The sequence below is a fragment of the Lampetra fluviatilis genome, chromosome 39 (assembly GCF_964198595.1).
Source record: "Lampetra fluviatilis chromosome 39, kcLamFluv1.1, whole genome shotgun sequence".
NCBI classification, from domain to species: domain Eukaryota; kingdom Metazoa; phylum Chordata; class Hyperoartia; order Petromyzontiformes; family Petromyzontidae; genus Lampetra; species Lampetra fluviatilis.
Window position 1 is genome coordinate 1,664,349 of NC_136313.1, and position 11,425 is coordinate 1,675,773.

The 11,425-nt window shown below is 50.1% G+C and overlaps 1 protein-coding gene across 1 annotated transcript; it reads right to left on the minus strand.

Annotated features, from left to right (window-relative positions):
* LOC144946018 (proteinase-activated receptor 2-like) lies at positions 1-3,147 on the minus strand. Its single transcript, XM_078874757.1, has 2 exons — positions 3,041-3,147; positions 1-2,260 (listed from the first exon to the last, which is right to left on the minus strand). Exons 1-2 carry the CDS (start codon positions 3,102-3,104, stop codon positions 1,044-1,046), a joined length of 1,281 nt encoding a protein of 426 aa, XP_078730883.1. The 5' UTR covers positions 3,105-3,147; the 3' UTR covers positions 1-1,043.
* Between the last annotated feature and the right edge of the window lie 8,278 nt (positions 3,148-11,425).

Genomic DNA, 11,425 nt, shown 5'->3' on the forward strand with positions numbered 1-11,425 from the left:
CACTGCACGACGGACACAATAATCCCCTATGGGCTGGTGTAACCAGGAGGTTCCTACCAGTATTACATATACCTGTGCAGAACGTGGAGTGTTACCCCATCATATGTATGGGTTTTCTCCGGGTCCTCTGGTTTCCTTCCCACGTGAAGCGAAATACTCATTCGTGGGATTGGCAAAATATTCCAATGCAGGGCCTTGAGACTCAGGGAGGCATTCTTGGCTAGGGAACTCTAATTATTATTGTGTTACAATACTCAACTGGTGTTCTTGTCATATCTGTGCAGGTTTGGCAACATCGACATACTTTATGTTAGTAATATTATATTTTTTTACGAACGGTATTTCACCATGCATAATTCTATACGTATGCTGCAGTAATAATAAGAAAAACAACAAGTTTTAAACGAGTGGAAACCACATATCTGGAAAAACGCAGATAAAGCCACAATGAACCCTTCAAAGCGCAAGCTGCTAACAGCTGTGAATGCCGTTCGTGCCTGTGAGAGCTGTATTATTGAGAGCACAATACTGCATTGATTCGGAAGGAGAGGTGGCTCAGTGGGTTAGTGCACTGCGCTCTGAACCCAGTAATCTCAGTCTTATCCCTGCCCAAGACTAATATCAGTGGCGAGTGATATCTGTACCCTCTCTGGGTATTTTGGATGGAAACGAATGCCTCTTTTCCACTTGCACATCCGAGCTGTTCCGGAGCTATACCGAGCCAGCGCGGCACTGGTTAGGAGAAGCGCGGGTTGCTTTCCACTGCACGAGCTTATGCATGCAACACGTGACTTCAAGACGCATGTACATGGCGCGGTGATGCTGTGTTGTGACGAAATGTGCTTGTGACCCTGTTTTTATACACAGATTGGCCCTCAGCCAGATTCAGACGTCTTGTGAGGTCAGCGTAGCATGGCTCGGTTCCGGCTCGGCTCGGTAAAATACCGGTGGAAAATCATCCGCATCGTGCTGTCCCCTGTCCTAGCACGGCTCGGAGGTGCAAGTGGAAAAGCGGTGTATGGGCCACTCTTGGCGTGACCCGCTCAACCGGAGGGCAGCAGCTGGCGGCTTGACTTGGAGCTGCCGTTGCTGTAGGTCGATCCGCTGGTGGTGTGAGTGCTGAAGCTGCTGAAATATCTCCGTGACGTTTTGGAGACGCCCTTGGCCAGCCCTCTGACCTTCCAGCTCAGCTTGCGGCGACACTCCGTGGACATAAAGTAGTAGACGAAGGGGTCCAGGCAGCTGTTGAGACTGCTAAAGCTCAGGCACAGCATGTAGACGATGTAGAGGTCGCTTGCGCCCTTGTACCGCAGCAGCGCGAAGTGCAGCAGCAGCACGATGTTGCTCGGTGCGAAGCAGAGGACGAACGTCAGGAGGACGAGGGCGGCGAGCTGGATGGAGCGAGTCCGCTTGTTTCCGTCGCCGTTCCTGAGCGTGCGAGCGAGCGAGCGGATGATGAGCGCGTAGCAGGCGACCGTGACGAGGAACGGCACGAGGAAGCAGAGGACGCAAAGCGCCGTGTAGTAGTAGAAGAGGAACCCCGGGAGCGTGTCGATCGGGAAGACGTCGTAGCACGTGGTGATGTGCAGGTTGTCGATGTACGCCAGCGGGTTCACCAGCTGCAGCGGCACGGTGGACAGCAGGACGACGACCCACGTCCCCACGCAGATGCCCATGGCGTAGCGGTTACGCCTCCACTGCAGCGACCGCATCGGGTAGATGATGGCGAGGCCCCGGTCCACGCTGATGCACGTGAGCAGCAGGATGGAGCAGTACATGTTGCCGTAGAAGGAGGTGAGGAAGACGTGGCACGCGATCTTGCCGAACGGCCAGTCGTTCCCTCTGAGGTGGTAGGTGATCTTCAAGGGCAGCAAGAGGATGAACAAGAGGTCGGCCACCGCCAGGTTGATCATGTATATCGTGGAGGGTTTCTTGGGCTTGACGCGGAAGCACAGCACCCACAGGGCCAGCCCGTTGGAAGGAAGGCCCACCACAAACACCAGGATGTAAATGACGGGCAGAAGGACCGTGGTGATGGAGCCAGTCAGTTGCTCTTCGACTTCCTGGCTCACTTCCAGCCATTCCGAGCCCTCGAGACGGGCCTTCTCCTGCGACTGCTGGTCGAGCAGCACGCTATTGATGTCGAAGTCCTCGCCGTTCTGCGAACCGTTGTGTGCCACCTGCTTGTGCTTGCCTCCGAATGTCCTTGGGAAAATGGTGTCGTTTTCATACATCTCCCGACCGTCGGCCATGTGGTCGCCTGCAAATACGAAGAGAAAGGTCATGCGGTGGTTCAGCACGCTGCGCTACGAACCCAGAAAACCTGAGTTTGATTATCAGCCACGGCTAATGTCAGTGGTGGGTGATATTCGAATCGGTCCTGGTTCCTTCCCATCTTCACCAACCCGCACTCACCAGCATGGTGAGCTATGGTCAAATTAACTACACGATGGCATTTAATACCAATACATCTTTATTTAGCGCTTTTGTCAATCCACTGCTGGATACAGGCCTCCTCATGCCGTGTCGGCCATGAGGTTTGTTTGATCGTACTTCACCACGCTGGTCGTTGTGAGTTGAAGCGGGCAGGCCGACATGCCGTTCGCCCTGAATTACATGTTACATGGCGTGTAATTTAAATGAAATTTCGTTAAATTTGTAATTTGTACATTTATATTTAAATTAGACACCCACAAGTAATCGGTCATTTCTATATAAATGACACAACAACATTAATTAGTCATTGGTATCTACGTTAAATTGTTCCTGGAATTTGTAGCTTGAATGTATTTTCGTCAACTCTATATGGAGAAAGCCCATGACCAATTCAGCCATCACTTACCACTGACTTTAGCCATGGCTGGGAATCGAACACGGGTCTTTGGGTTCGTAACAGAGTATTTAAACGACCCACTTAAGCCGCTGCTCTCCACGACAGAATTAAACCAAATAAAATCGCATCTTTTGCAATGGAGTTAAATTTAGAAACTGAATTCCAACAGCGGCATGGCCATATAATCCGTGCGTTAGAACTACTCACCGCTCTGTGCGCCCACCGTCACCAACAACAAGGCAGCAAGTATAGGCACGCATCTCCGATCCATGTCTCTGCAGCTCACTGCTTGACTCCTGAAATCCACAAGAGGGTTCTGGCCGGCCGGAAACGTGTCTGCAGCTTTTTATTCTTGCCCGGGGTGGGGTGGTGACTTTTTGAGGAGGAGGAGGAAGGCGAGCGAGTGGGAAAGTAGCAGGAACGTCCGATTTGGACCTTAGAGGCGGACAGGAACTGGATGGAGCCAGTCTGCGTATAGCTGTATCCAGTTGGAGCCAGCGAGCTTATTTTTTACACGGTCACCGCAGGCTCAAGTAGGCATCGGAAACATCGAGGGGATGGAAGGAACGGGAATGGATCGTTAGTGTACAGCGGGATTAACAATCCTATCCGAGGGCCACTGTATTTCATATAGCCATGCAAAAATTACATTGAATACATTTCTTGTAAAACATTGTAATCGCCAGCATCGTCTTGTTACGTAAAAAAATGTCATTATGCTACATCTATAGCAGAATGGGACCACATTCGCATCGTGTGATTGTTGATTTACCATATGCTGTAATGATTTCATGACGCACGCCTTTCTCGAAAATGGGACTTTCATAAACAAACACATCCTGTCTGGCTAAGACATCACGCCGGTCATTTGTTCCACTGCAACATTTATTGTTTATCTTGTTCGCAGTATGTTTTGACGTTTCGTTTAAAATCCAGTTGTTGTTTTTATTTTCCTCTTGTTAGTTTGCACATTCCCTGGCTGCACTGTATTGCAACTTCTGCCAGTGCTGACGGTCTCTGGCTGTGGTTGTCCTTGTAGAAGGTCCGAAAAGCACAGCAACTTTGCTGAAAAGATTAATCTACCAGCGTGGGAATTGTTCCCTTATATGTTTAGCAGGTAAAACAGAGGTTGGTAATAACCATAACATTGGGTTAATACCACAGAGAACTGAACTAAATCATAAATAGCAACATACCAGTTTGCATAGGAATGACGTTTTTCATCAGGGTATATCACCTACAACGACGCATGAATCAGAAACACGGACATTTACAAGTAGGTTGAAACAAATGTTGAACATTTTTAAATGAATCGTGGAGTGGGTGCCAGCTTGGAATTTACACTGGGAGACAAAACGAGGAGCACTTCGATGGGAAAACGTACACCACAATTTCTTAGAGACACCACAAGTTAGAGACGTCCCATTATCCCGCACTTCCGACTTGCACGGTTGGCTACGTACGGAGCGAAAGAAGTGCAACGCGCCGTAATACACCTTTGACCTTTTTAAAGGGAAGAAAAGGAAAAGTGGACTTTGACAATCCGCGCCACCCGCAGAGATGATGGCCAGTGGTGGTGGCGGTCACCCAGTGGCAGCTGACGGAGGGAGCATGCGTGGGAGGAATGCCTCCAATGGTGGCGATGGAGTGATTAAGTCAGCTCGTGTGCAGGAGCTAGCTGCATTGGTGCATTGCTTTATCGGCTTGTGGAGGCCTTCATCGAGCAGCGGATAGATCATGGCTGACGATGATAATTAGTTGATGCCATATGTTGTGAATGTTTTCGGCAAAAACATTGTTTGATTGCCCATGAATATGGAATTTTGGGACTGAAAGGAGAGCATCTGTAACATATGTGCGAATAATCAATGTCTCTACCTTAAAATACACCATAAAGGTTTTAAAGTTACGCTTTGCTCAGCCTTCACTGGATCAAATTTTGTTTTATTGAACGCCAATTTGCCAACCGATTCCCATTACCAGTCGCTAAGTGATCTCTTACCACCCAATTAAATAATCTTGTGCTCACTTATTCCAAAAAGCTCTCAACAAATCTACGTAATTACATTCAGTAACATGAACAGCAAACGCATGTTCAAGGTGCAATAGGTAGAATACTAAATCCCATGAGCAGATTACAAAAAAAAACATTACATCGCTACATGAAGGCAATTCGTTGAGACCGTTGAACCAAAATCATGCTCCAATTATATCGCTCCAACGAATACGGCACGAGCATTGTATAGTCGAAACAAAGCTTGGTTGCCGAGGCAAGGCCCAAACAAAACAAGATCTGGCACTGTGTGCCAAGGCCCTGTTAGCAGCGGTCGACTGACAAAAGGGGCATTGCATGCCCGCGGACGAATGCGGCACAAGCTCTTCGTCACGAAGCGTTGCTGAAGTCGCTCTGCTGCAACCCATTGTCCATTGAACCCGATGCGCATGACCCGCCCTCGTGCAGCTCAAACATGGCACGCGCGTTTTGTATTCACGGTGGCGCGGACACGCGTTTAGCAGACGCCGCCCGTCTAATCCGGTGTGCTGCTCTCACGATAAGGACGGGGGGGGCGGGGCGGTGTTGGTGGGGGGTGGGGGGTGACCGCTCTGTGGGGATCGAGATAAGACATCACCCTTCCCACTGGGACCACGAGGGCCGACCCCCTGGCTCATCCCGCCCTGCTCGCGGGCGATAGCGCGCGGCTAGCCTGCTGGTTCGCGTGCGTGCCTGCGTGCGTGCGTGCGAGCGTGCGTGTGTCCCCAAGATTATTCAACTTTGTACCCGACTCATATGGCTGGCCAGATATGTTGTTTTTATTTATTCCGACGTTAGTATATGTTTCAAGCTTGTTGCGTAATTGAGCATGCATCATTATGGGCACGGACGTCTGACGAATTCCCAACTCGCACCCGTCTGGTGCGTAGACTTTGTGGAAACATTTTGTGCAGCATTCCTGCGTCGCTGTTACACAACTTGACACGTAGCGGCCATGTAGGGCCAGGCGCGGAGCGCGTGTTTTCCCTAAAAATTTGGAAACACGCTGGTGGCTCGCGTGGCAGCATCGGCGTTTGTCGCGTGACGCACGGACGATTTGCCAGCGGGTGGTGTGGCTGGCCTTATTCCCCCTCCCGCCCCCAGAGTTGAATGATTTCTAGGGACCCGTGTATGTATGTTGAGCTTCTTTCACACGGTATGCAGTCAACCCTGCTATTCGCAGGTGTGATGGAAGGATAACAAACTAAACACACAAAGCAGTTCTAAAGAAATTAGTTTTAAATCTAGATTTTAAAGTGCACAGCTCCAGTGGCTTCCTAACGTCGATAGGAAGAGCGTTCCAGACGGCTTCCGAGGCGCATCTGAAAGCGCGCGTTGCAGTGACCGTCTTTGTTCGACGGACGGCCACAAGCCGCTGCTGCTGCTGCGAGGATGACCGGAGTTCAAGGACAGGGCAAGACCGTCGCTGAACCAGACGACTGTGGACTACCAGAGGGCCCCGTGATGGAATGAAATTTGCTTTACTACATTAATTAAAAAAAAAAATTACCTACGTGACTTTACCGAAAAAAACCTAAGAGTATGAATCCTTGCAGTCACGAAAGCTTCAAATCTAGAAGCAATGGGAAGGGCACCTTTACCTGTGACGTCTGAACGATGTAAATATCTCCCAGTGTGCATTGCGCGAGGCGATGCTTCCTTACGAAGGACGGGGGAATGTTTGGCTGTAAAAATAAAACAAGAACGCGCTGCCAGTGCACACGAGAGCAGAGGTGGGGTGACGGACGCACCGCCTCTTTATTTAGCACATTCACGCGGCACACGAGGACACTATGAAAACTTACATCACGGACAGCTACTGACCACGAACACAACACTCCGCGAAGAGCGCACGGGACACTTGAACGCGCGTGCGCGTCGCACTCGTGAATTCGACAGGAAACAAGCCGGGCACGTGGCGACGCACGCACGCCCGCGCCGCCGGAACGTGACACGCAGCGACACTTAACAAACACACGAACACCTTCTTCCCTGGCCACATTTCCACCGCCGCCCTTCCCTCCCTCCCTCCCCTGATTGGTAGCATCATTGCCTTAGGAGAAAAGTGTAATTCGCTTTTAATGCGTTGTATTCTACGGAAAATCGTCCTTTAAAAATAAACAATAAGAACCAGGGTGGCTCAATTGCAGCCCCTGGGACCTCATGCAATCCCTTACGACTTCCAAACGGCCCCCCAAAGCTCTGCATAAAGCACACGGGAAGAACGATGCCGGGGGGAGAGTGGGGGAGTGGGCAATAACACGCAAGGCGGTTTACCCGCGATGCGCGGAACCGCATTGAGAATCTTGATCGTTTTTTGTTCAATGAGAAGTGTTCAAGCTGATTGCCGTCGGACCGCTTGTGAAGGCCGACGCAGAGACGTTCACAAGCACGCCCCCCCACCCACACTTCCTTGGCTCAGGATCGGTCAGCCGTGCTTCGCGTGGCCCTCAGCATCTCACGTTCTGATCCCTTCCCGGGAAAGAACGCTCAGGAAAAAACGCACACGTTTCTGCAACCAAAATGTGTCGGCAAAGCACGATTTACGTGGGCTAAGTTTGTGGTAGGGTTGCCACCCGCCCTGGTTTTCCGTGGATCGTCGTCTTTTTTTTGTTAAGGTTGATTTCCCTGGGAAATACGTAAGACGTTAAAAGTCCCGGTTTTTGTCAGTTGCGTAAAAAACACATTACTCAACGCAATTGACATGACGCTGTTCAAGTGTTGTGGGATATTCCTCTTCTTGCCATGAACATGTTCACAGTTTTTTTGTTGTAGTACCTTAGAGGAGGTGGTAACCCTAGCTCAGGTCCAGAGAAGGAGGGGAGAGGGAGGGGAGCAGCCCAAGGGGGCCTTCAGAAAGGGCTGACGTGGCCTCAGAGGAAGGCCGAATCTGGCATTCCCCCTCAAACCTCCAAAAAGCTCTCGGTGGGCCGGCCTAGACTCGCACAATTTGTTTTGGATTCCGTCAAGTTTCGCACCGGCTGAGGGCTTGCGGCCTCAAGTTACACGTTACGGACACAGTAGTTACAGCACACCTAGTTCTCCACTTTGGCAGCACAGTTGCTTTGCCGTGATTTCGCATGCACAGTAAGGAAGGAAGCAAGGTCACCCTGACAAAAGAAAATTGCTCTTGAGCAGAGGAAGACGGAGCAAGCAGTGACTCGGAGAAGGAACAGCGCAGTGAGGCCCTAGGACGATGGCTGACCTCTGTGCACATTGACCCCATCTGTGAGGTCAACCCCAGAGGTGTCACCCCTCGCCTTGTTGGGATTACCTCAGCAGGAAAGGCGCCCGGCCTCCCAGACTTCCAACCTGGCATCTCAAGGCCACTTAAAATTGCTTCTCAGTTTCGTTGTAATACGCAAATTAAGGTCGATGCTTTTCGTTCCGTTCGCATGGTATGATTAATTTGTATTTATAAGTGATGGCGTTGAATTACAAGAGGATGTTTTTGTTTGGGGAAGGCCACCGGGCTGATTGCAGCCATGCTGTAACGAAGGCCCCTCTCTGTTGAGGAGGCCTAAAGGTCATAATTTTAAAGGCCTTTGAGTGGAGATATAAGCTTGCATTTCACCTTGAGCGAAAATAAACATGCGACCATTTTTTTTTTGCAACAATCAACAATATTAATAACTTGTGATGTACAGTATTCCCCATATCATACTGGCAACAGGTTTCTGATGCGGGAGAGATTAAAGTTATTGCGTTTTTGGTAATTTATGTACACTTTCAGGGGATATGCCAACAGGTAAAACTTATTTTACCTCGGAACAGTAAACTAAACAACTCAATACAATTTAGATTCACACAGTCGCATTTGGTCCCAATTGTTTTTCTCCATGAAATCTAGAAACGTAAACTGGAATATGAAAAATGATTGACAATTACAGATTTTTCAGCTGCCTTTCATATTTTGTTATTTCAATTGCCTAAACCTCTCCCTGTTCTTCCCGAAGAAAAGCGAGGAAGCGCACGCACACACACCCACACACGAGCATGGCTCACGCAGAATCAAAAGCATTGAGCGCAGTAGCCCACAACTACGGCATCTGGAAAGCCCTAGCAATGGCACGGAGAGGGGTGGGAGTTAGGGACGGAGGAGAGAGGAGTGTCTGCTCGAACATATAAACACGTGGATCCATCGAGTCATCTGGCTCATGCTCATCTGCACGTGTTAGCAACGGGGGAGGTTGGAGGGGCGGGGGAGTTTCTCTAAAGGGGAACGCTTAAGGAAAAGAAACGACGCAGAAAACACAATCCTCAAATCACAAAGGGGAGGAGTTTTGCCGTAAGAACCACCGCGCGGTCAGCAGCCGACCAGAGCTGCGTCGTTCAAACGCTCGACGGAAGGAAGGACGCGCGACACGTCGGGGTGCTGCTGCTGGGGGGTTGCAAAGCAGCCGTCGATACGGACGCGAGGGACACGCGGCGCGGTCCGCGTTGGCCTCGTGTAGCGGCAGCGGCACACGCTGGGCGGACACTGCTGCCCCCACGCGTCTCTCCCTCCCTCTCTCCCGCCACCGCCAACGCGGTCGCGTCTACAGGGGTCACGGTGCACCAGGGCAATTTTTGGGGCAATCGCAGCCAGGAAATATTCGCCGCGCCGCTTCCTAATGCGAAAAGAGAAGTGGTTGCCTCGATGTGGAACAGCTCTCATCGCTGCTCGCGTGGGAGGGTTACTGCGGAATGTCAATTCACGGATTGATACATCATCACACTGCTACCCGAGGGCTCTGCGCTCTGTAGGACCAATCGTCGTCGCTTATTAAACAAACTCTCCTCTTCACTCGCCGGGCGAAACCGCCACTCTTCGCCACTGCAGCACCAAAGTTGGCGCAGCTGCCCCATCGCAAATGCTTTTCTCGGCGGCGACGTTGAAGCCGACGGCTGTTGGCGTGATCATTGCCCCGGCGTGTCGTCAACTGCTCCTGCACTTGCTGGACACTCCGACAGAGCAGCAGCGAGCAGTTCCCGCGGCTCTGCGTCCATGAATGCGCGCGCATTGGCCTCGTCACTGGCCCCAAGCAACGGCGATAATTGACGTTGAACTTATTTCGCACCGTACCGCGGCCGAACGCGCTAAACCGGAGGTGCGATCGTTGGGAAGTTTTACGTCTGGAAACCTCCCCCCCGCCCCCCCGCGTACAAGCCAGCGAGTACGCCGTGCGAGGCTACGAAAAACAAATTAAAGCGGGATCCGAGCATTTAAATATCAGCCGTTTGAGCCTCGTCGACAACACACAGCTTGCCCGGCTGACGGTGATGCGGTCCGCCTGAGATAAGACTTTTCGAGGGTGGCGTGGGAAAATGGTTTATTCCAGGCGTCGCCTCGGCACACGGATAACACGGTGGGGTGGGGAGGGGACATCGCACGCCCCAGCGTTATTGCTGTGAAGCAAAAACATCGAGCCGAGGCTTTTTAAAAATTATTTTACTATGTATATTAATATAGGTCTTAGAATTTTTATTTTATATATATGTATGTACCGTATATATATATATTTTTTACAATTATTGTTTAGATGTACTCTGAGTAGCATGTACTGTTTTATAGCAGGCTGAAATACGCCCGCTATTTTGTCAAATTCTAAAAGCCACATCGGGCCACAAACACTCGCAACGGCGCTGAACGTAGGGCAAATAAATAACTAATAAATAATTACTAAATAAAGTGCACACTAATCGTACACGTTTTCACACTGTACAATATCTAAGAATGACCAATAAAAAGTCGTGAATTAAATGTCCACACGTTTCCAAGTCACGCCTCTGTATTGCAGTAGAAATTACTGGTCCCTCGGGCAATTCCAAGTCAGAGTCAATTTCACCCGACACTTTTTCTTCCTTTGCACCCTCGAAACTAAAAGTGACTCCCCCTAACATTCCCCTTCAACGCGGGAACGTCCGCACGAGCGTTGCGTTCCTGACGAGTTTCCCCCTGCGGACCGACGCAGGCCTCGTTTTCCCACCTCATCGTGTCTAGAATTGTGTTTGTTTTACCATCTCGTTCGGGCATCTTCATTAACAGCATTTCGGTGACAGGCATAAGAGTAAGTGCACAGGTCATCCTACTAACCTTGCTGAACGGAATTTCACAACGGAGGATGAATGGGTGCTCCAGATCATCACCGCCATTCCATAATCTTCAGGTTGTTCCACAGCAATTAAAACTGCACCATCATCATCAATGCCCCACCCACCCCTCTTCCATCCCGGAACGAATCAATATCCTCAACAAAAGCCATAAACGAATGCAGGAGTTACTTGCGATCGTATTACGTGACATATTGCGAATTCACAGTTGCGTGCCTTTGAGAACAGTTGATCTGCGTTTGGTCTTGGACATGGGGCCTTGGAGGCACACGCGACTCCGTAATGTCAGTCACCTTGACTCACTGCCTCTCGCGAGCGTTGGATCCACACCAAACATAAACATTTATTCTCCGAAGTGCATATTCCTCTCTCCCGAATTAACGTCCATATATGTCTCTGATATATATTTTCAAGTATATACTACACAATAAATAATGATGTCAATATTTTTTTTGGCACCTGGATAT

Coding starts and splice junctions, on each gene's coding strand:
- LOC144946018 (XM_078874757.1), bottom strand. CDS start 3,104: ATGGATCGGAGATGCGTGCCTATACTTGCTGCCTTGTTGTTGGTGACG. Junction 2,261..3,040: donor GACGGTGGGCGCACAGAGCG/GTGAGTAGTTCT, acceptor TCGTATTTGCAG/GCGACCACATGGCCGACGGT.